The sequence below is a fragment of the Penaeus chinensis genome, chromosome 22, assembly GCF_019202785.1.
Source record: "Penaeus chinensis breed Huanghai No. 1 chromosome 22, ASM1920278v2, whole genome shotgun sequence".
NCBI lineage: Eukaryota > Metazoa > Arthropoda > Malacostraca > Decapoda > Penaeidae > Penaeus > Penaeus chinensis.
In genome coordinates, this window is record NC_061840.1 from 18,826,446 (window position 1) to 18,849,829 (window position 23,384).

At 37.0% G+C, this 23,384-nt stretch overlaps 6 protein-coding genes across 6 annotated transcripts; all 6 read left to right on the top strand.

Moving 5' to 3' along the window:
• Window positions 1–525: 525 nt before the first annotated feature.
• LOC125036973 lies at window positions 526–2,304 on the top strand. Its single transcript, XM_047629934.1, has 5 exons — window positions 526–624; window positions 893–958; window positions 1,086–1,169; window positions 1,509–1,704; window positions 2,161–2,304. Exons 1-4 carry the CDS (start codon window positions 526–528, stop codon window positions 1,698–1,700), a joined length of 441 nt encoding a protein of 146 aa, XP_047485890.1. The 3' UTR covers window positions 1,701–1,704; window positions 2,161–2,304.
• A 1,988-nt stretch (window positions 2,305–4,292) lies between these two features.
• LOC125036974 lies at window positions 4,293–5,992 on the top strand. Its single transcript, XM_047629935.1, has 5 exons — window positions 4,293–4,317; window positions 4,657–4,721; window positions 4,863–4,946; window positions 5,274–5,469; window positions 5,850–5,992. Exons 1-4 carry the CDS (start codon window positions 4,293–4,295, stop codon window positions 5,463–5,465), a joined length of 366 nt encoding a protein of 121 aa, XP_047485891.1. The 3' UTR covers window positions 5,466–5,469; window positions 5,850–5,992.
• Window positions 5,993–6,258: 266 nt separating this feature from the next.
• On the top strand, window positions 6,259–10,704 carry LOC125036975. The gene is made up of 6 exons (XM_047629936.1): window positions 6,259–6,315; window positions 6,420–6,442; window positions 9,250–9,340; window positions 9,481–9,564; window positions 9,891–10,086; window positions 10,564–10,704. Exons 1-5 carry the CDS (start codon window positions 6,259–6,261, stop codon window positions 10,080–10,082), a joined length of 447 nt encoding a protein of 148 aa, XP_047485892.1. The 3' UTR covers window positions 10,083–10,086; window positions 10,564–10,704.
• Window positions 10,705–12,796: 2,092 nt separating this feature from the next.
• LOC125036977 lies at window positions 12,797–14,519 on the top strand. Its single transcript, XM_047629937.1, has 5 exons — window positions 12,797–12,838; window positions 13,110–13,175; window positions 13,303–13,386; window positions 13,717–13,912; window positions 14,379–14,519. Exons 1-4 carry the CDS (start codon window positions 12,797–12,799, stop codon window positions 13,906–13,908), a joined length of 384 nt encoding a protein of 127 aa, XP_047485893.1. The 3' UTR covers window positions 13,909–13,912; window positions 14,379–14,519.
• Window positions 14,520–14,789: 270 nt separating this feature from the next.
• LOC125036978 lies at window positions 14,790–18,376 on the top strand. Its single transcript, XM_047629938.1, has 5 exons — window positions 14,790–14,923; window positions 16,922–17,012; window positions 17,153–17,236; window positions 17,563–17,758; window positions 18,236–18,376. The coding sequence occupies exons 1-4, from the start codon at window positions 14,790–14,792 to the stop codon at window positions 17,752–17,754; spliced, it is 501 nt and encodes a 166-aa protein (XP_047485894.1). The 3' UTR covers window positions 17,755–17,758; window positions 18,236–18,376.
• A 267-nt stretch (window positions 18,377–18,643) lies between these two features.
• Window positions 18,644–23,214, top strand: LOC125036979. Its single transcript, XM_047629939.1, has 5 exons — window positions 18,644–18,700; window positions 21,793–21,858; window positions 21,986–22,069; window positions 22,400–22,595; window positions 23,074–23,214. Exons 1-4 carry the CDS (start codon window positions 18,644–18,646, stop codon window positions 22,589–22,591), a joined length of 399 nt encoding a protein of 132 aa, XP_047485895.1. The 3' UTR covers window positions 22,592–22,595; window positions 23,074–23,214.
• The last annotated feature ends 170 nt before the right edge of the window (window positions 23,215–23,384 follow it).

A 23,384-nucleotide genomic window follows, 5' to 3' on the forward strand; every position in this document is an offset into this window, starting at 1 on the left:
TGTATTATACAATAGCACTTTTTTATTGTTTTTTTTTTTTTTTATTATGACGTATTTGTGTGAAAAAAACGCTCCAGTATCCGGCTACCGCCACCAAAGAGAGAGTGAGAGAGTAGGCGATGGATGGAGGAAATAGGAAAACATTTTTAAAATATTAATAAAAACTGACAGTCAGTTCTAGGATACTATGTCCATCATGTATCATTCAGTTGAACTTTGAAATTTCTTTCTCGCTTCCTCTCTATTGCTCTTGCTTCCTCCCTCTCTCCAACTCTTTTGCTCTATATACGGTGCATATATATATATATATATATATATATACATGTGTATTTGTGTGTATGTATATATGTACTATACTAAATCATACACTTTCCAGATTGGGTTTATTGGACTAACACGTAAAAGTGTGGAATAAAACGTTCGAATATCCGGCTACCGACACATTTTTCTACTAATATGTAAAATGGAAACCTGCCAAGAACCCAGGACCCTCTGATATCAAAGCCAGTGCTCTGCCTCTAAGCTATGCCACTTCTATACATTGGTAGATGTATATTTGCAGATATACATGCCTTATATGCGTATGCACTCTATGAACTGTACAAGTGTGTTCACACATGTACAGTATAACGGGCTTTGTAATGCACACTAGATCTCATTTGATATCTATGCACACACCAAGAGGGAGATAGACACAAATAGAGTGACAGAAAAAAAAGGAAGAGACCAAGAAAAATATAACGCAGAGGCATCGACAGGGAAACTGCCCCAGGCCTTATTTCAGGAAATCTCGCGTTGCCCTTTCTTATGAAGTTGCCCTGTGACGTAATTACCTCCTTTCCCCCTCCCGAACCCGTGTATAAAAGCCTGGAACCCAAAACTGGACTTACAGTCGAAGCTGCAGCCTACCTTTGCATCAGCTCAAAGTCTACTGAACACCCACATCCTATATTTTCAAGTAATAGCTTATAATATTAGTATTGTGTGCTTCTTGACAAGAACTTTCATATAACGGATAAATTTATTAAACTATTTAAATATGTCGGACTAATGATTTTTAAACTAAATCTCCTCTCCTCTTCCAGGCCATTTCCGTTTACAAAATGAAGTTCTTGGCCACTGCTGTCATCTTGTGCCTCGCTGTGCTGTACTCTCAGGCTTTACCAGCCGTAAGTATTTTCCCCTCTTTCTTCTCCCTCTTTCTATTTTTTTGTGATCAACTGTTTGTTTGTAGATGGCTGTATGTGTTTAACAATGCAATTCTGTACATACTAACCAAACACTATATATTTGTTCTAGAATCTAATAGTTCATATATAAACTCGTGCATACTCAACATCTCTGAAGAGGAATAGCTGACATAATATAAGTAGTGACAAAACCTTGTAATAATACAAATATGCTTTCTCATTTAACTGAATCATTAACAGCCAGAAAAAAAACAAAAAAAACAAGTGCTCCATTCCATCTCCTTTTACCTTTTTGAAACAGTAAAACCTTTTATGCAGGAAATGCCATCTTCACCACTGCTGCTGAGTCGGGTGGCCAGGTCACCTCAGTTCCCTCCCCGAGACTGTGTCCCGTGCACTTGTAAAACGACCATCACAGAAATTATCATAATCGAACATGAAGTAAGGCCAGCAGCCACAAGGTTCGGCGGCGGCCCCCCGTGCTGCCCATGCCCTCCACCTCCCTTCTGATGCCGTAGGTTTTTGAGGCTTCTATTTTCTCTCCCTTTTGCATACATGCATATATATATAATTATGTGAGCTTCATATATATACACAGATTTGTGTTCGTCCTTGTCTCTTCCTCTGTTCATCACGTTTCTTCTAAATTCTTCTTTCTCACTTCGCCTTTTCATTATTGAATATGAATGGTCTTATTGCATTTACTTCATGTCTATTTGCAAGAAAGAAAACGCGGACAAAATGAAAAAGGAAAACAAAACTGCGTTTTCAGTCAGACTCTAAGCCGCATCAAGTGATCGAATCGGCTTCATCACCTGATGAGGAGTCAAGTAGGACTCGAAGAGTCATGATCCATTTTCATTTCTGATAGTTTTATTTCAACTTTTTGAACTCGTTTCTCCGTGCTTGGTTTTATTATTATTGTTGTTTTTTTCGTTATAATTCCTAATACTGTTGTTCACTTTCACAGGCTGCTTCTCATGGACCGATGACGTCAATCTTCTCAATATGCTCTAGACGGAGAATCATAGAAATACAGAAAAAAAAACACTGATCAACCCAAATGGTATATTATTGTGTATTCATATGCAAATAAAATTGGCATAACTAACTAGAGAGGCCTTTTATTCCTGTGCAAATAGTCAATGGGAATGCGATCAGCCTGTATTGCAGGCTTAATGTGCAACCTTCCCACAAGCTGATTGGGCAAGGAAGTTTTGCATGTGGTGTTGATCTCTGAAAAGTTGTTTGCTGCACGCCCCTGCGATGCATCTGTCTATATGTGTGTGTACGGATATAAACAAATAGATTCATATAGATGGGTGTTTGTGCATCTTTATTTTTCTGCATAAGATTGCCAGATTGGAGGAAACTGTAGTGACCCCAAGAACCAGGGGCCGGATTTACTCAGCTCTCTCGTAAACGCTGCCTCTCGTAACACTTACGGAGTGTAGGGGTCTCGTAACCGTTACGCCTGCTTTTTTGCTAGGTATCTTGGGACCTTATTTCCTTAAAGAACGGCTCCAACGACTAATCATTGTTAGTTCGAAAGAAATCGACCAATCACAGAGCGTTACCCGCTGAACTCAGGCAGCAATATTGAGGCTTACCAATAAGTTTCTTTATAAATTTTTTTTTTTTAAAATCACATAAAATGTGATTAAACAGTCTTTCCAAAATTATGTTCAATTCAATAAGGCAAATAAAGGAAAGTCAGGAGATTTTACTGCCGTCATTTTTTTTTTTTTTTTTTTTTTTTTTTTTTGTTAGAGTCAGGTGCAATGGATCACTTCCGCTAGTAAATGCCTTCATTAATCTTCACCACCTTTATCAATAAACTCTTAAATTCTGATATCAATATATATCTATTGTTATACCTATCTCTTTTATGTAATAAAATCATAACATATAAGTATATATTAATAAATACATAAATATAAATACTCACATATACACATATATTACACATATACATATCTGTCTCAATCTCTTTCTCTCTCTTACTAAGTACCTTTATCTCATTTAGAGAAAAACAAAAAATATAAAAACATCACTTAAAAGCATTTCATAATTTCATAAAGAGATTATGATACACTACAGCAAATTTTTTAAATTATTTTTCTCATTATTCAGCAGTAAGTTCGTGCCTTGCTTCCATAATAATATTACATTAGGGTATTATGACCTGTGCTTATATACTGATAAGCTCTGTTATTGAATACTCATTATAGTTTGTTGTTCTAGAGAAAAGTAGTCATATTGATGGAAGTTATACATTTTCATTCAAAATTCGTTCCTGATGATGCTGAGAAAGAGAGGGGGGGAGGGCGGGGAAGATAGAGAGAATGACAGAGAGGAAGATAAACAGAGGAAATAAGAGAAAGACAGGCGCACGGAGAACTAGACAAAGTGTCGGTGAGAGAGAAGGAGATAGATGGGGAAATAGGAAAACATTTAAAAGATAATGATTATCATAATAACTAAAAGTTAATTCTAGGATACAATGTCCTTCATGTATCATCCAGTTGAACTTTGAAGGTTTTCTTCCGCTCTATAACCGTACAAATATATGCATATTTGTGTGTATGTGTATATGTATGTACTATACAAGAGCACTTTTTAGATTGTTTATTTGATCATGATGTATTTGTGTGAAAAAAAAATCTCGAGTACCCGGCTACAGACACCAAAGAGAGAGTGACAGAGAAGGCGATGGATGGAGGAAATAGGAAAACATTGAAAAATATTAATAAAAACTGACAGTCAGTTCTAGGATACTATGTCCATCATGTATCATTCAGTTGAACTTTGAAGGTTCTTTCTCTCTCGCTTCCTCTCTATTGTTCTCGCTTTCTCCCTCTCTCCAACTCTTTTGCTCTATATACGGTGCATATATATACATGTGTGTTTGTGTGTATGTATATATGCACTATACTAAATCATACACTTTTCAGATTAGGTTTATTGGACTAACACGTATAAGTGTAGAATAAAACGTTCGAATGTCCGGCTACCGACACATTTTTCTACTAATTGTAAAATGGAAACCTGCCAAGAACCCAGGAACTTCTGATTTCAAAGCCAGTGCTCTATCTCTAAGCTATGCCACTTCTATACATTGATAGATGTAAATTTAGATATACGTCTTATATGTGTGTGCAATCTACATACAGTACAAGTGTGTTAACACATATGTACAGTAAAATGGGCTCTGTAATGCACAACAGATCACATTTGATATCTATGCACACACCAAGAGGGAGATAGACACAAATATAGTGACAGAAAAAAAAGGAAGAGAGCAAGAAAAATATAACGCAGAGGCATCGACAGGGAAACTGCCCCAGGCCTTATTTCAGGATATCTCGTGTTGTCGTTTCTTATGAAGTTGCCCTGTGACGTAATTACCCCCTTCCCCCTCCCGAACCCGTTTATAAAAGCCTGGAACCCAAAACTGGACTTACAGTCGAAGCTGCAGCCGACCTTTGCATCAGCTCAAGTTCTACTGAACATCCACATCCTATATTTAAGGTATTACCTTATAATATTAATAAAGACTGCTGTGTGCTTCTCGACGACAAGAACTTTCATATAGCGGATAAATGTATTAAACTAATTAGATATATCGGACTAATGATCTTAAAGCTAATCTCAGATTATCTCCTCTTCTAGGCCATTTCCGTCTACAGAATGAAGTTCTTGGCCACTGCTGTCATCTTGTGCCTCGCTGTGCTGTACACTCAGGCTTTACCAGCCGTAAGTATTTTCCCCTCTTTCTTCTCCCTCTTTCTATATTTTTGTGATAACTGTTTGTTTGTAGATGATTGCATGTGTTTACTACTGCAATTCTGTACAACTAACCAAACACTATATATTTGTTCCGGAATCTAATAGTTCCTATATAAACTCGTGCATACTCAACATCTCTGAAGAGGAATAACTGACATAATATACCTAGTGACAAAACCTTGCAATAATACAAATATGCTTTCTCACTTAACTGAAACATCAACAGCCGGAAAAAAGCAAGTGCTTTATTCCATCCTCATTTAGCCTTTTGAAACCGCAAAACCTTTTATGCAGAAAATGCCATCTTCACCACTGCTGCTGAGTCGGGTGGCCAGGTCACCTCAGTTCCCTCCCCGAGACTGTGTCCCGTGCAATTGTAAAACCAAGATCACTCACATTACCATAATCGAACATGAAGTAAGGCCAGCAGCCACAAGGTTCGGCGGCAGCCCCCCGTGCTGCCCATGCCCTCCACCTCCCTTCTGATGCCGTAGGTTTTTGAGGTTCTATTATCTCCCTCTTGTATACATGCATATATATATAATTATTTGAGCTTCATATATTTACAGATTTGTGTTCGTCCTTGTCTCTTCCTCTGTTTATCACGTTTCTTCTTAATACTTCTTTCTCACTTCACCTTTTCATTTTTGAATATGAATAGTCTTATTGCATTTCCTTCATGTGTATTTGCAAGAAACAAATCGCGGACAAAATGAGAAAGGAAAAAACTGAGTTTTCAGTCAGACTCTAAGCCGCATCAAGTGATCGAATCCGCTTCATCACCTTTTTGAATTCGTTTATCCGTTTTTGGTTTAATTTTTTTCATTTTGTTTTCGTTATAATTCCTAATACTGTTGTTCCTTTTCACAGGCTGCTTCTCATGGACCGATGACGTCAATCTTCTCAATATGCTCTTGACGGAAAATCATAGAAATCCAGAAAAAAAAACACTGAACAACCCAAATGGTATATTATTGAATGTATTCATATGCAAATAAATTTGGCATAACTAACTAGAGAGGCCTTTTATTCCTGTACAAATAGGCAATGGAAATGCGATCAGCCTGTATTGCAGGATTAATGTGCAACCTTCCCACAAGTTGATTGGGCAAGGAAGTTTTGCATGTGGTGTTGATCTCTGAAAAGTTGTTTGCTGCACGCCCCTGCGATGCATCTGTCTATATATGTCTTCCTCTATATGTGTGTGTACGGATATATACAAATAGATTCATATAGATGGGTGTTTATGCATCTTTATTTTTCTCCATAAGATTGCCAGATGGGAGGAAACTGTAGTGACCCCAAGAACCAGGGGCCGGATTTACTCAGCTCTCGCGTAAACGCTGTCTCTCGTAACACTTACGGAGAGTGTAGGGGTCTCGTAACCGTTACGACTGTATTTATTATTGCTAGTTATCTTGGGACCTTATTTCCTTAAAGAACGGCTCCAACGACCAATCATTGTTAGTTTGAAAGAAATCGACCAATCACAGAGTGTTACCCGTTGAACTGAGGCAGCAATATTGAGGCTTACCAATAAGTTTCTTTATAAAAAAAAAAAAAAAAAAATTGAAAAATAAATAAAAATCACATAAAATGTGGTTAAACATTCTTTCCAAAATGATGTTCAATTCAATAAGGCAAATAAAGGAAAGTCAGGAGACTTTACTGCCAGCATTTTTTTTTCTCGTTAGTCAGGTGCAATGGGTCACTTCCATTTCCACTTCCTTCATTAATCTTCACCACCTTTATCAATAAACTCTTAAATTCTGATATCAATATATATCTATAGCTATACTTATCTATCTATTATATGTTATAAAATCATAACATATAAGTATATATTAATAAATACATATATATAAATACTCACATATACACACACATATATATTGCACACATATGTATCTGTCTCAATCTGTTTCTCTCTCTTACTCAGTACCTTTATCTCATTTAGAGTACAAAAAAAATCAAAATATGACTTAAGACCATTTCATAATTTCATAAAGAGATAATGATACACTACAGCAAATCTTTAAAATTATTTTTCTCATTATTCATCAGTAAGTTAGTGCCTTGCTTCCACAATAATATTACATTAGGGTATTATGAGCTGTGCTTATATATTTGTCGCGGTTAGCTCAGTTGCATTTATCTCAGCCTCTGCTTGTACTAAGATGATGTCACTCTACGGGCTAATACGCCATGTTTCATTTCGTGGTAGCTCTGTGGTCCAAATTGGTCAAGGGAATTGGCCGAAAGGAAAACCTAATAATTGAGGCAACCAACAGAAAAACCAAACGTCGATGTGTGCTTGTGCATGAGTGCGTGTGCGTGCGAGCGTGTGCGTGCAAGTGTGTGTTTGCGAGCTTGTGCGTGCGAGCGTGTGCGTGCGAGCGTGTGCGTGCGAGCGTGTGCGTGCGAGCGTGTGCGTGCGAGCGTGTGCGTGCGAGCGTGTGCGTGTGTGCGTGCGTGCATGTGCGTGCGTGCGTGTGGATGTGCATGCGTGTATGTGTAAGTGTACGTGTATGTGTGAACGAGGGTAACTATGTGAGGGCTTGTTCGTATGTGCGAGAGCTCGCACGAACGTAGTTACGTGTAAAAATACTCATATTCTATCTTAAAAACTAAAAACACAAGGTAAAATCAAAATGAAATAAAATGAGGAGTTCTGGTGTTTTACTGGGAGAGTGACAGCGTACATATACACAAACCTATATAATTAGCTTTACCTTTTGATATCAGATCACAAGTCACTGTTGAAATCCACTGTCGAAGGGAGTCCGTTACAAAAAATCCGAAAAGAACACAAAACACAGAAGGCTACCGCGTGTTGCCTTAGCGAACCCCAGCCTGCCCTCTCTCTGTCTCGGGTGTGTCTGGCGGGCTTCCCCCAGGAGCGCATCCTCACCTTCGCGGTAATTAGCCACTATAGTTCGCTAGTTTTCTGCGCGACTAGTGCAGTTGTCCTTGTTTAAATGTCACAGTCTCATAAGATCATTTCTGAATGGTTTTCGCGTTCTTTGCTGTGATCTCTTTTTCGATTCGTCGTTTTTATTTCTCTGGATATGAATTGCTCGTGATGATGATGATGCTGAGAAAGAGAGGGGGGGAGGGCGGGGAAGATAGAGAGAATGACAGAGAGGAAGATAAACAGAGGAAATAAGAGAAAGACAGGCGCACGGAGAACTAGACAAAGTGTCGGCGAGAGAGAAGGGGATAGATGGGGAAATAGGAAAACATTTAAAAGATAATGATTATTATAATAACTAACAGTCAATTCTAAGATACCATGTCCTTCATGTATCATCCAGTTGAACTTTGAAGGTTTTCTCTCTCGTTATCTCTCGTTCTCTCTCCCTCTCTGTCTCTTTCACTCTAAATACTGTACATTTGTGTGTGTAATTGTTTTTGTGTGTGTATGTGTATATGTATGTACTATACAATAGGACTTTTTAAATTGTGTTTATTTGTTTATGACGTATTTGTGTGAAAAAAACGCTCGAGTATCCGGCTACCGACACCAAAGAGAGAGTGAGAGAGAAGGCGATGGATGGAGGAAATAGGAAAACATTAAATAATATTAATAAAAACTGACAGTCAGTTCTAGGATACTATGTCTATCATGTATCATTCAGTTGAACTTTGAAGGTTCTTTCTCTCTCGCTTCCTCTCTATTGCTCTCGCTTCCTCCCTCTCTCCAACTCTTTTGCTCTATATACTGTGCATATATATACATGTGTGTTTGTGTATGTATATATGCACTATACTAAATCATACACTTGTCAGATTGGGTTTATTGGACTAACACGTAAAAGTGTGGAATAAAACGTTCGAATATCTGGCTACCGACACATTTTTCTACTAATAGGTAAAATGGAAACCTGCCAAGAACCCAGGACCTGATTTCAAAGCCAGTGCTCTACCTCTAAGCTATGCCACTTCTATACATTGATAGATGTAAATTTACAGATATATATGTCATATGTGTGTGCAATCTATATACTGTACAAGTGTGTTAACACATATGTAAAGTAAAGGGGCTTTGTAATGCACAATAGATCACATTTGATATCTATGCACACACCAAGAGGGAGATAGACACAAATAGACAGAAAAAAAAGGAAGAGAGCAAGAAAAATATAACGCAGAGGCATCGACAGGGAAACTGCCTCACGCCTTATTTCAGGAAATCTCGTGTTGTCGTTTTTTCTGAAGTTGCCCTGTGACGTAAATACCCCCTTCCCCCTCCCGAACCCGTGTATAAAAGCCTGGAACCCAAAACTGGACTTACAGTCGAAGCTGAAGCCTACCTTTGCATCAGGTCAAGTTCTACTGAATATCCACATCCTATATTTAAGGTATTATCTTATAATATTAATAAAGACAGCTGTGTGCTTCTAGTGGACAAAAACTTTCATACAGTGGATAAATTTATTAAACTAATTAGATATATCGTACCAATGATTATTAAACTAAATCTCAGATTCTCCTCTTCCAGGCCATTTCCGTCTACAAAATGAAGTTCTTGGCCACTGCTGTCATCTTGTGCCTCGCTGTGCTGTACACTCAGGCTTTACCAGCCGTAAGTATTTCCCCCTCTTTTTCCTCCCTCTTTCTATATATTAGTGATCAACTGTTTGTAGATGGCTATATGTGTTTACCAATGCAATTCTGTACATACTAACCAAACACTATATATTTGTTCTAGAATCTAATAGTTCCTATATAAACTCGTGCATACTCAAAATCTCTGAAGAGGAATAACTGACATATTATAACTAGTGACAAAACCTTGTAATAATACAAATATGCTTTCTCATTTAACTGAATCATTAACAGCCAGAGAAAAAACAAGTGCTCTATTCCATCCCCTTTTACCCTTTTGAAACAGTAAAACCTTTTATGCAGGAAATGCCATCTTCACCACTGCTGCTGAGTCGGGTGGCCAGGTCACCTCAGTTCCCTCCCCGAGACTGTGTCCCGTGCAATTGTAAAACCAAGATCACTCACATTACCATAATCGAACATGAAGTAAGGCCAGCAGCCACAAGGTTCGGCGGCAGCCCCCCGTGCTGCCCATGCCCTCCACCTCCCTTCTGATGCCGTAGGTTTTTGAGGCTTCTATTATCTCTCCCTCTTGTATACATGCATATATATATATAATTATGTGAGCTTCATATGTTTACAGATTTGTGTTCGTCTTTGTCTCTTCCTCTGTTTATCACGTTTCTTCTAAATACTTCTTTCTCACTTCGCCTTTTCATTATTGAATATGAATGGTCTTATTGCATTTACTTGTGTATTTGCAAGAAAGAAAACGCGGACAAAATGAGAAAGGAAAACAAAACTGCGTTTTCAGTCAGACTCTAAGCCGCATCAAGTGATCGAATCGGCTTCATCACCTGATGAGGAGTCAAGTAGGACTCGAAAAGTCATGATCCATTTTCATTTCTGATTGTTTTATTTCAACTTTTTGAACTCGTTCCTCCGTTTTTGGTTTTTGTTGTTTTGTTTTTGTTTTCTTGTTTTTATTGTTGTGTTTTTGCGTTATAATTCCTAATACTGTTGTTCCTTTTCACAGGCTGCTTCTCATGGACCGATGACGTCAATCTTCTCAATATGCTCTAGACGGAAAATCATAAAAATCAAGTAAAAAACACTAAACAAACTAAATGGTATATTATTATTGAATGTATTCATATGCAAATAAAATTGGTATAACTAACCAGAGAGGCTGTTTATACCTGTGCAAATAGTCGATGGAAGTGCGATCAGCCTGTATTGCAGGATTAATGTGCAACCTTCCCACAAGCTGATTGGGGGAGGAAGTTTTGCATGTGGTGTTGATCTCTGAAAAGTTGCTTGCTGCACGCCCCTGCGATGCATCTGTCTATATGTCTTTCTCTATATGTGTGTGTACGGATATATACAAATAGATTCATATAGATGGGTGTTTATGCATCTTTATTTTTCTCTATAAGATTGCCAGAGGGGAGGAAACTGTAGTGACCCCAAGAACCAGGGGCCGGATTTACTCAGCTCTCTCGTAAATGCTGCCTCTCGTAACACTTACGGAGTGTAGGGGTCTCGTAACCCCTGTCTTATCGCTAGGTATCTTTGGATTTTATTTCCTAAAGGAACGGCTCTAACGACCAATCATTGTTAGTTCGAAAAAAATCGACCAATCACAGAGCGTTACCCGCTGAACTGAGGCAGCAATATTGAGGCTTACCAATAAATTTCTTTATATAAATATATATATATATATTTTTTTTAAGCACAAAAAACAGCCTTTCCAAATTGATGTTCAATTCAATAAGGCAAATAAAGGAAAGTCAGGATTTTCTTTCTCGTGAGAGTCAGGTGCAATGGATCATTTCCACCAGTAAATGCCTTCATTAATCTTCACCACCTTTATCAATAAACTCTTAAATTCTGATATCAATATATATCTATAGCTATACTTATATATTATATGTAATAAAATCTTAACATATAAGTATATATTAATTAATACATATATATATATATATAAATACTCACATAACACACACATATATATTATACACATACATATCTGTGTCTCAATCTCTTTCTCTCTTTTACTCAGTACCTTTATCTTATTTAGAGTAAAACAAACAAAAAAATCTAAACATCACTTAAAAGCATTTCATAATTTCATAAAGAGATTATGATACACTACAGCAAATCTTTAAAAAAAAAAAATCTCATTATTCATCAGTAAGTTAGGGCTTTGCTTCCATAATATTACATCAGGGTATTATGAGCTTATATACTGATAAGCTCTGTTAGTGAATATTCATTATAGTTTGTTGTTCTAGAGAAAAGTAGTCATATTGATGGAAGTTATACATTTTCATTCAAAATTCGTTCCTGATGATGCTGAGAAAGAGAGGGGGGGAGGGCGGGGGAGATAGAGAGAATGACAGAGGGAAAATAAACAAAGGAAATAAGAGAAAGACAGGCGCAAGGAAAACTAGACAAAGTGTCGGTGAGAGAGTAGGGGGTAAATGGGGAAATAGGAAAACATTTAAAAGATAATGATTATTATAATAACTAACAGTCAATTCTAGGATACCATGTCCTTCATGTATCATCCAGTTGAAGGTTTTCTCTCTCTCGTTCTCTCTCGTTCTCTCCCTCTCTGTCTCTTTCGCTCTAAATACTGTACATTTGTGTGTGTGTAGGTGTTTTTGTGTGTGTATGTGTATATGTATGTACTATACAATAGGGCTTTTTAAATTGTGTTTATTTGTTTATGACGTATTTGTGTGAAAAAAACGCTCGAGTATCCGGCTACCGACACCAAAGAGAGAGTGAGAGAGAAGGCGATGGATGGAGGAAATAGGAAAACATTAAAAAATATTAATAAAAACTGACAGTCAGTTCTAGGATAATATGTCCATCATGTATCATTAAATTGAACTTTGACGGTTCTTTCTCTCTCGCTTCTCTCTATTGCTCTCGCTTCCTCCCTCTCTCCAACTCTTTTGCTCTATATACTGTGCATATATATATATAAATATATATATATATACATGTGTGTTTGTGTGTATGTTTATATGCACTATACTAAATCATACACTTTTTAGATTGGGTTTATTGGACTAACACGTATAAGTGTGGAATAAAACGTTCGAATATCCGGCTACCGACACATTTTTCTACTAATAGGTAAAATGGAAACCAGCCAAGAACCCAGGACCTTCTGATTTCAAAGCCAGTGCTCTGCCTCTAAGCTATTCTACTTCTTTACATTGATAGATGTATATTTGCAGATATACATGCTTAATATGCGTATGCAATCTATATACTGTACAAGTGTGTTAACACATGTACAGTATAACAGGCTGTTTAATGCACAATAGATCACACTTGATATATATGCATACACCAAGAGGGAGATAGACACAAATAGTGACAGAAAAAAAAGTAAAAAAGCAAGAAAAATATAACGCAGAGGCATCGACAGGGAAACTGCCTCACGCCTGATTTCAGGAAATCTCGCGTTCCCTTTTCTTATGAAGTTTCCCTGTGACGTAATTACCCCCTTTCCCCCTCCCGAACCCGTGTATAAAAGCCTGGAACCCAAAACTGGACTTACAGTCGAAGCTGCAGCCGACCTTTGCATCAGCTCAAAGTCTATTGAACACCCACATCCTATATTTTCAAGTAAGAGCTTGTATCATTAGTACTGTGTGCTTCTTGACAAGCACTTTCATATAACGGATAAATTTATTAAACTACTTAAATATGTCGGATTTATGATTTTTAAACTAAATCTCCTCTCCTCTTCCAGGCCATTTCCGTCTACAAAATGAAGTTCTTGGCCACTGCTGTCATCTTGTGCCTCGCTGTGCTGTACACTACGGCTTTACCAGCCGTAAGTATTTTCCCCTCTTTCTTCTCCCTCTTTCTATATTTTTGTGATCAACTGTTTGTTTGTAGATGACTCTATGTGTTTAACATTGCAATTCTGTACATACTAACCAAACACTATATATTTGTTCTAGAATCTAATAGTTCCTATATAAACTCGTGCATACTCAACATCTCTGAAGAGGAATAGCTGACATAATATAACTAGTGACAAAACCTTGTAATAATGCAAATATGCTTTCTCATTTAACTGAATCATTAACAGCCAGAGAAAAAACAAGTGCTCTATTCCATCCCCTTTTACCCTTTTGAAACAGTAAAACCTTTTATGCAGGAAATGCCATCTTCACCACTGCTGCTGAGTCGGGTGGCCAGGTCACCTCAGTTCCCTCCCCGAGACTGTGTCCCGTGCAATTGTAAAACCAAGATCACTCACATTACCATAATCGAACATGAAGTAAGGCCAGCAGCCACAAGGTTCGGCGGCAGCCCCCCGTGCTGCCCATGCCCTCCACCTCCCTTCTGATGCCGTAGGTTTTTGAGGCTTCTATTATCTCTCCCTCTTGTATACATGCATATATATATGATTATATGAGCTTCATATATTTACAGATTTGTGTTCGTCCTTGTCTCTTCCTCTGTTTATCACGTTTCTTCTAAATACTTCTTTCTCACTTCGCCTTTTCATTATTGAATATGAATGGTCTTATTGCATTTACTTCATGTGTATTTGCAAGAAAGAAAACGCGGACAAAATGAGAAAGGAAAACAAAACTGCGTTTTCAGTCAGACTCTAAGCCGCATCAAGTGATCCAATCGGCTTCATCACCTGATGAGGAGTCAAGTAGGACTCGAAAAGTCATGATCCATTTTCATTTCTGATTGTTTTTGAACTCGTTCCTCCGTTTTTGGTTTTAGTTGTTTTGTTTTTGTTTTCTTGTTTTTATTGTTGTGTTTTTGCGTTATAATTCCTAATACTGTTGTTCCTTTTCACAGGCTGCTTCTCATGGACCGATGACGTCAATTTTCTCAATATGCTCTAGACGGAAAATCACAAAAATCCAGAAAAAAACACTAAACAAACTAAATGGTATAATATTATTGAATGTATTCATATGCAAATAAAATTGGTGTAACTAACCAGAGAGGCTTTTTATTCCTGTGCAAATAGTCGATGGAAGTGCGATCAGCCTGTATTGCAGGATTAATGTGCAACTTTCCCACAAGCTGATTGGGGGAGGAAGTTTTGCATGTGGTGTTGATCTCTGAAAAGTTGCTTGCTGCACGCCCCTGCGATGCATCTGTCTATATGTCTTTCTCTATATGTGTGTGTACGGATATATACAAACAGATTCATATAGATGGGTGTTTGTGCATCTTTATTTATATCCATAAGAAGATTGCCAGATGGGAGGAAACTGTAGTGACCCCAAGAACCAGGGGCCGGATTTACTCAGCTCTCTCGTAAACGCTGCCTCTCGTAACACTTACGGAGAGTGTAGGGTTCTCGTAACCGTTACGACTGCATTTATTATTGCTAGGTATCTTGGGACCTTATTTCCTTAAAGAACGGCTCCAACGACTAATCATTGTTAGTTCGAAAGAAATCGACCAATCACAGAGCGTTACCCGCTGAACTGAGGCAGCAATATTGAGGCTTACCAATAAGTTTCTTTATAAAAAATAAAAATAATAATAATAACAATAATAATAATAATCACATAAAATGTGGTTAAACATTCTTTCCAAAATGATGTTCAATTCAATAAAGCAAATAAAGGAAATTCAGGAGACTTTACTGCCAGCATTTTTTTTTCTCGTTAGTCAGGTGCAATGGGTCACTTCCACTTCCACTTCCTTCATTAATCTTCACCACCTTTATCAATAAACTCTTAAATTCTGATATCAATATATATCTATAGCTATACTTATCTATCATATGTTATAAAATCATAACATATAAGTATATATTAATAAATACATATATATAAATACTCACATATACACACACATATATATTACACACATATACATCTGTGTCTCAATCTGTTTCTCTCTCTTACTCAGTGCCTTTATCTCATTTAGAGTACAAAAAAAAATCAAAACATGACTTAAGACCATTTCATAATTTCATAAAGAGATTATGATACACTACAGCAAATCTTTAAAATTATTTTTCTCATTATTCATCAATAAGTTAGTGACTTGCTTCCACAATAATATTGCATTAGGGTATTATGAGCTGTGCTTATATACTGATAACCTCTGTTATTGAATATTTATTATAGCTTGTTGTTCTAGAGAAAAGTAGTCATATTGATGGAAGTTATACATTTTCATTCAAAATTCGTTCCTGATGATGCTGAGAAAGAGAGGGGGGGAGGGCGGGGAAGATAGAGAGAATGACAGAGAGGGAAAATAAACAGAGGAAATAAGAGAAAGACAGGCGCAAGGAAAACTAGACAAAGTGTCGGTGAGAGAGTAGGGGATAGATGGGGAAATAGGAAAACATTTAAAAGATAATGATTATTATAATAACTAACAGTCAATTCTAAGATACCATGTCCTTCATGTATCATCCAGTTGAACTTTGAAGGTTTTCTCTCTCGTTCTCTCTCGTTCTCTCTCCCTCTCTGTCTCTTTCGCTCTAAATACTGTACATTTGTGTGTGTAATTGTTTTTGTGTGTGTATGTGTATATGTATGTACTATACAATAGGACTTTTTAAATTGTGTTTATTTGTTTATGACGTATTTGTGTGAAAAAAACGCTCGAGTATCCGGCTACCGACACCAAAGAGAGAGTGAGAGAGAAGGCGATGGATGGAGGAAATAGGAAAACATTAAATAATATTAATAAAAACTGACAGTCAGTTCTAGGATACTATGTCTATCATGTATCATTCAGTTGAACTTTGAAGGTTCTCTCTCTCTCGCTTCCTCTCTATTGCTCTCGCTTCCTCCCTCTCTCCAACTCTTTTGCTCTATATACTGTGCATATATATACATGTGTGTTTGTGTATGTATATATGCACTATACTAAATCATACACTTGTCAGATTGGGTTTATTGGACTAACACGTAAAAGTGTGGAATAAAACGTTCGAATATCTGGCTACCGACACATTTTTCTACTAATAGGTAAAATGGAAACCTGCCAAGAACCCAGGAAATGATTTCAAAGCCAGTGCTCTACCTCTAAGCTATGCCACTTCTATACATTGATAGATGTAAATTTACAGATATATATGTCATATGTGTGTGCAATCTATATACTGTACAAGTGTGTTAACACATATGTAAAGTAAAGGGGCTTTGTAATGCACAATAGATCACATTTGATATCTATGCACACACCAAGAGGGAGATAGACACAAATAGACAGAAAAAAAAGGAAGAGAGCAAGAAAAATATAACGCAGAGGCATTGACAGGGAAACTGCCTCACGCCTTATTTCAGGAAATCTCGTGTTGTCGTTTTTTCTGAAGTTGCCCTGTGACGTAAATACCCCCTTCCCCCTCCCGAACCCGTGTATAAAAGCCTGGAACCCAAAACTGGACTTACAGTCGAAGCTGAAGCCTACCTTTGCATCAGGTCAAGTTCTACTGAATATCCACATCCTATATTTAAGGTATTATCTTATAATATTAATAAAGACTGCTGTGTGCTTCTAGATGACAAAAACTTTCATACAGTGGATAAATTTATTAAACTAATTAGATATATCGTACCAATGATTATTAAACTAAATCTCAGATTCTCCTCTTCCAGGCCATTTCCGTCTACAAAATGAAGTTCTTGGCCACTGCTGTCATCTTGTGCCTCGCTGTGCTGTACACTCAGGCTTTACCAGCCGTAAGTATTTTTCCCTCTTTTTCCTCCCTCTTTCTATATGTTAGTGATCAACTGTTTGTAGATGGCTATATGTGTTTACCAATGCAATTCTGTACATACTAACCAAACACTATATATTTGTTCTAGAATCTAATAGTTCCTATATAAACTCGTGCATACTCAAAATCTCTGAAGAGGAATAACTGACATATTATAACTAGTGACAAAACCTTGTAATAATACAAATATGCTTTCTCATTTAACTGAATCATTAACAGCCAGAGAAAAAACAAGTGCTCTATTCCATCCCCTTTTACCCTTTTGAAACAGTAAAACCTTTTATGCAGGAAATGCCATCTTCACCACTGCTGCTGAGTCGGGTGGCCAGGTCACCTCAGTTCCCTCCCCGAGACTGTGTCCCGTGCAATTGTAAAACCAAGATCACTCACATTACCATAATCGAACATGAAGTAAGGCCAGCAGCCACAAGGTTCGGCGGCAGCCCCCCGTGCTGCCCATGCCCTCCACCTCCCTTCTGATGCCGTAGGTTTTTGAGGCTTCTATTATCTCTCCCTCTTGTATACATGCATATATATATATAATTATGTGAGCTTCATATGTTTACAGATTTGTGTTTGTCTTTGTCTCTTCCTCTGTTTATCACGTTTCTTCTAAATACTTCTTTCTCACTTCGCCTTTTCATTATTGAATATGAATGGTCTTATTGCATTTACTTGTGTATTTGCAAGAAAGAAAACGCGGACAAAATGAGAAAGGAAAACAAAACTGCGTTTTCAGTCAGACTCTAAGCCGCATCAAGTGATCGAATCGGCTTCATCACCTGATGAGGAGTCAAGTAGGACTCGAAAAGTCATGATCCATTTTCATTTCTGATTGTTTTATTTCAACTTTTTGAACTCGTTCCTCCGTTTTTGGTTTTTGTTGTTTTGTTTTTGTTTTCTTGTTTTTATTGTTGTGTTTTTGCGTTATAATTCCTAATACTGTTGTTCCTTTTCACAGGCTGCTTCTCATGGACCGATGACGTCAATCTTCTCAATATGCTCTAGACGGAAAATCATAAAAATCAAGTAAAAAACACTAAACAAACTAAATGGTATATTATTATTGAATGTATTCATATGCAAATAAAATTGGTATAACTAACCAGAGAGGCTGTTTATACCTGTGCAAATAGTCGATGGAAGTGCGATCAGCCTGTATTGCAGGATTAATGTGCAACCTTCCCACAAGCTGATTGGGGGAGGAAGTTTTGCATGTGGTGTTGATCTCTGAAAAGTTGCTTGCTGCACGCCCCTGCGATGCATCTGTCTATATGTCTTTCTCTATATGTGTGTGTACGGATATATACAAATAGATTCATATAGATGGGTGTTTATGCATCTTTATTTTTCTCTACAAGATTGCCAGATGGGAGGAAACTGTAGTGACCCCAAGAACCAGGGGCCGTATTTACTCAGCTCTCTCGTAAATGCTGCCTCTCGTAACACTTACGGAGTGTAGGGGTCTCGTAACCCCTGTCTTATCGCTAGGTATCTTTGGATTTTATTTCCTAAAGGAACGGCTCTAACGACCAATCATTGTTAGTTCGAAAAAAATCGACCAATCACAGAGCGTTACCCGCTGAACTGAGGCAGCAATATTGAGGCTTACCAATAAATTTCTTTATATAAATATATATATATATATATTTTTTTTTTAAGCACAAAAAACAGCCTTTCCAAAATGATGTTCAATTCAATAAGGCAAATAAAGGAAAGTCAGGATTTTCTTTCTCGTGAGAGTCAGGTGCAATGGATCATTTCCACCAGTAAATGCCTTCATTAATCTTCACCACCTTTATCAATAAACTCTTAAATTCTGATATCAATATATATCTATAGCTATACTTATATATTATATGTAATAAAATCTTAACATATAAGTATATATTAATTAATACATATATATATAAATACTCACATAACACACACATATATATTATACACATACATATCTGTGTCTCAATCTCTTTCTCTCTTTTACTCAGTACCTTTATCTTATTTAGAGTAAAACAAACAAAAAAATCTAAACATCACTTAAAAGCATTTCATAATTTCATAAAGAGATTATGATACACTACAGCAAATCTTAAAAAAAAAAAAAAAAAAAAAAAAAAAAAACAGAGGCTGTTTATACCTGTGCAAATAGTCGATGGAAGTGCGATCAGCCTGTATTGCAGGATTAATGTGCAACCTTCCCACAAGCTGATTGGGGGAGGAAGTTTTGCATGTGGTGTTGATCTCTGAAAAGTTGCTTGCTGCACGCCCCTGCGATGCATCTGTCTATATGTCTTTCTCTATATGTGTGTGTACGGATATATACAAATAGATTCATATAGATGGGTGTTTATGCATCTTTATTTTTCTCTATAAGATTGCCAGAGGGGAGGAAACTGTAGTGACCCCAAGAACCAGGGGCCGGATTTACTCAGCTCTCTCGTAAATGCTGCCTCTCGTAACACTTACGGAGTGTAGGGGTCTCGTAACCCCTGTCTTATCGCTAGGTATCTTTGGATTTTATTTCCTAAAGGAACGGCTCTAACGACCAATCATTGTTAGTTCGAAAAAAATCGACCAATCACAGAGCGTTACCCGCTGAACTGAGGCAGCAATATTGAGGCTTACCAATAAATTTCTTTATATAAATATATATATATATATTTTTTTTTTTAAGCACAAAAAACAGCCTTTCCAAATTGATGTTCAATTCAATAAGGCAAATAAAGGAAAGTCAGGATTTTCTTTCTCGTGAGAGTCAGGTGCAATTGATCATTTCCACCAGTAAATGCCTTCATTAATCTTCACCACCTTTATCAATAAACTCTTAAATTCTGATATCAATATATATCTATAGCTATACTTATATATTATATGTAATAAAATCTTAACATATAAGTATATATTAATTAATACATATATATATATAAATACTCACATAACACACACATATATATTATACACATACATATCTGTGTCTCAATCTCTTTCTCTCTTTTACTCAGTACCTTTATCTTATTTAGAGTAAAACAAACAAAAAAATCTAAACATCACTTAAAAGCATTTCATAATTTCATAAAGAGATTATGATACACTACAGCAAATCTTTAAAAAAAAAAATCTCATTATTCATCAGTAAGTTAGTGCTTTGCTTCCATAATATTACATCAGGGTATTATGAGCTTATATACTGATAAGCTCTGTTAGTGAATATTCATTATAGTTTGTTGTTCTAGAGAAAAGTAGTCATATTGATGGAAGTTATACATTTTCATTCAAAATTCGTTCCTGATGATGCTGAGAAAGAGAGGGGGGGAGGGCGGGGGAGATAGAGAGAATGACAGAGGGAAAATAAACAAAGGAAATAAGAGAAAGACAGGCGCAAGGAAAACTAGACAAAGTGTCGGTGAGAGAGTAGGGGGTAAATGGGGAAATAGGAAAACATTTAAAAGATAATGATTATTATAATAACTAACAGTCAATTCTAGGATACCATGTCTTTCATGTATCATCCAGTTGAAGGTTTTCTCTCTCTCGTTCTCTCTCGTTCTCTCCCTCTCTGTCTCTTTCGCTCTAAATACTGTACATTTGTGTGTGTGTAGGTGTTTTTGTGTGTGTATGTGTATATGTATGTACTATACAATAGGGCTTTTTAAATTGTGTTTATTTGTTTATGACGTATTTGTGTGAAAAAACGCTCGAGTATCCGGCTACCGACACCAAAGAGAGAGTGAGAGAGAAGGCGATGGATGGAGGAAATAGGAAAACATTAAAAAATATTAATAAAAACTGACAGTCAGTTCTAGGATAATATGTCCATCATGTATCATTAAATTGAACTTTGACGGTTCTTTCTCTCTCGCTTCTCTCTATTGCTCTCGCTTCCTCCCTCTCTCCAACTCTTTTGCTCTATATACTGTGCATATATATATATATAAATATATATATATATACATGTGTGTTTGTGTGTATGTTTATATGCACTATACTAAATCATACACTTTTTAGATTGGGTTTATTGGACTAACACGTATAAGTGTGGAATAAAACGTTCGAATATCCGGCTACCGACACATTTTTCTACTAATAGGTAAAATGGAAACCAGCCAAGAACCCAGGACCTTCTGATTTCAAAGCCAGTGCTCTGCCTCTAAGCTATTCTACTTCTTTACATTGATAGATGTATATTTGCAGATATACATGCTTAATATGCGTATGCAATCTATATACTGTACAAGTGTGTTAACACATGTACAGTATAACAGGCTGTTTAATGCACAATAGATCACACTTGATATATATGCATACACCAAGAGGGAGATAGACACAAATAGTGACAGAAAAAAAGTAAAAAAGCAAGAAAAATATAACGCAGAGGCATCGACAGGGAAACTGCCTCACGCCTGATTTCAGGAAATCTCGCGTTCCCTTTTCTTATGAAGTTTCCCTGTGACGTAATTACCCCCTTTCCCCCTCCCGAACCCGTGTATAAAAGCCTGGAACCCAAATCTGGACTTACAGTCGAAGCTGCAGCCGACCTTTGCATCAGCTCAAAGTCTATTGAACACCCACATCCTATATTTTCAAGTAAGAGCTTGTAACATTAGTACTGTGTGCTTCTTGACAAGCACTTTCATATAACGGATAAATTTATTAAACTACTTAAATATGTCGGATTTATGATTTTTAAACTAAATCTCCTCTCCTCTTCCAGGCCATTTCCGTCTACAAAATGAAGTTCTTGGCCACTGCTGTCATCTTGTGCCTCGCTGTGCTGTACACTACGGCTTTACCAGCCGTAAGTATTTTCCCCTCTTTCTTCTCCCTCTTTCTATATTTTTGTGATCAACTGTTTGTTTGTAGATGACTCTATGTGTTTAACATTGCAATTCTGTACATACTAACCAAACACTATATATTTGTTCTAGAATCTAATAGTTCCTATATAAACTCGTGCATACTCAACATCTCTGAAGAGGAATAGCTGACATAATATAACTAGTGACAAAACCTTGTAATAATGCAAATATGCTTTCTCATTTAACTGAATCATTAACAGCCAGAGAAAAAACAAGTGCTCTATTCCATCCCCTTTTACCCTTTTGAAACAGTAAAACCTTTTATGCAGGAAATGCCATCTTCACCACTGCTGCTGAGTCGGGTGGCCAGGTCACCTCAGTTCCCTCCCCGAGACTGTGTCCCGTGCAATTGTAAAACCAAGATCACTCACATTACCATAATCGAACATGAAGTAAGGCCAGCAGCCACAAGGTTCGGCGGCAGCCCCCCGTGCTGCCCATGCCCTCCACCTCCCTTCTGATGCCGTAGGTTTTTGAGGCTTCTATTATCTCTCCCTCTTGTATACATGCATATATATATGATTATATGAGCTTCATATATTTACAGATTTGTGTTCGTCCTTGTCTCTTCCTCTGTTTATCACGTTTCTTCTAAATACTTCTTTCTCACTTCGCCTTTTCATTATTGAATATGAATGGTCTTATTGCATTTACTTCATGTGTATTTGCAAGAAAGAAAACGCGGACAAAATGAGAAAGGAAAACAAAACTGCGTTTTCAGTCAGACTCTAAGCCGCATCAAGTGATCCAATCGGCTTCATCACCTGATGAGGAGTCAAGTAGGACTCGAAAAGTCATGATCCATTTTCATTTCTGATTGTTTTATTTCAACTTTTTGAACTCGTTCCTCCGTTTTTGGTTTTTGTTGTTTTGTTTTTGTTTTCTTGTTTTTATTGTTGTGTTTCGGCGTTATAATTCCTAATACTGTTGTTCCTTTTCACAGGCTGCTTCTCATGGACCGATGACGTCAATCTTCTCAATATGCTCTAGACGGAAAATCATAAAAATCAAGTAAAAAACACTAAACAAACTAAATGGTATATTATTATTGAATGTATTCATATGCAAATAAAATTGGTATAACTAACCAGAGAGGCTGTTTATACCTGTGCAAATAGTCGATGGAAGTGCGATCAGCCTGTATTGCAGGATTAATGTGCAACCTTCCCACAAGCTGATTGGGGGAGGAAGTTTTGCATGTGGTGTTGATCTCTGAAAAGTTGCTTGCTGCACGCCCCTGCGATGCATCTGTCT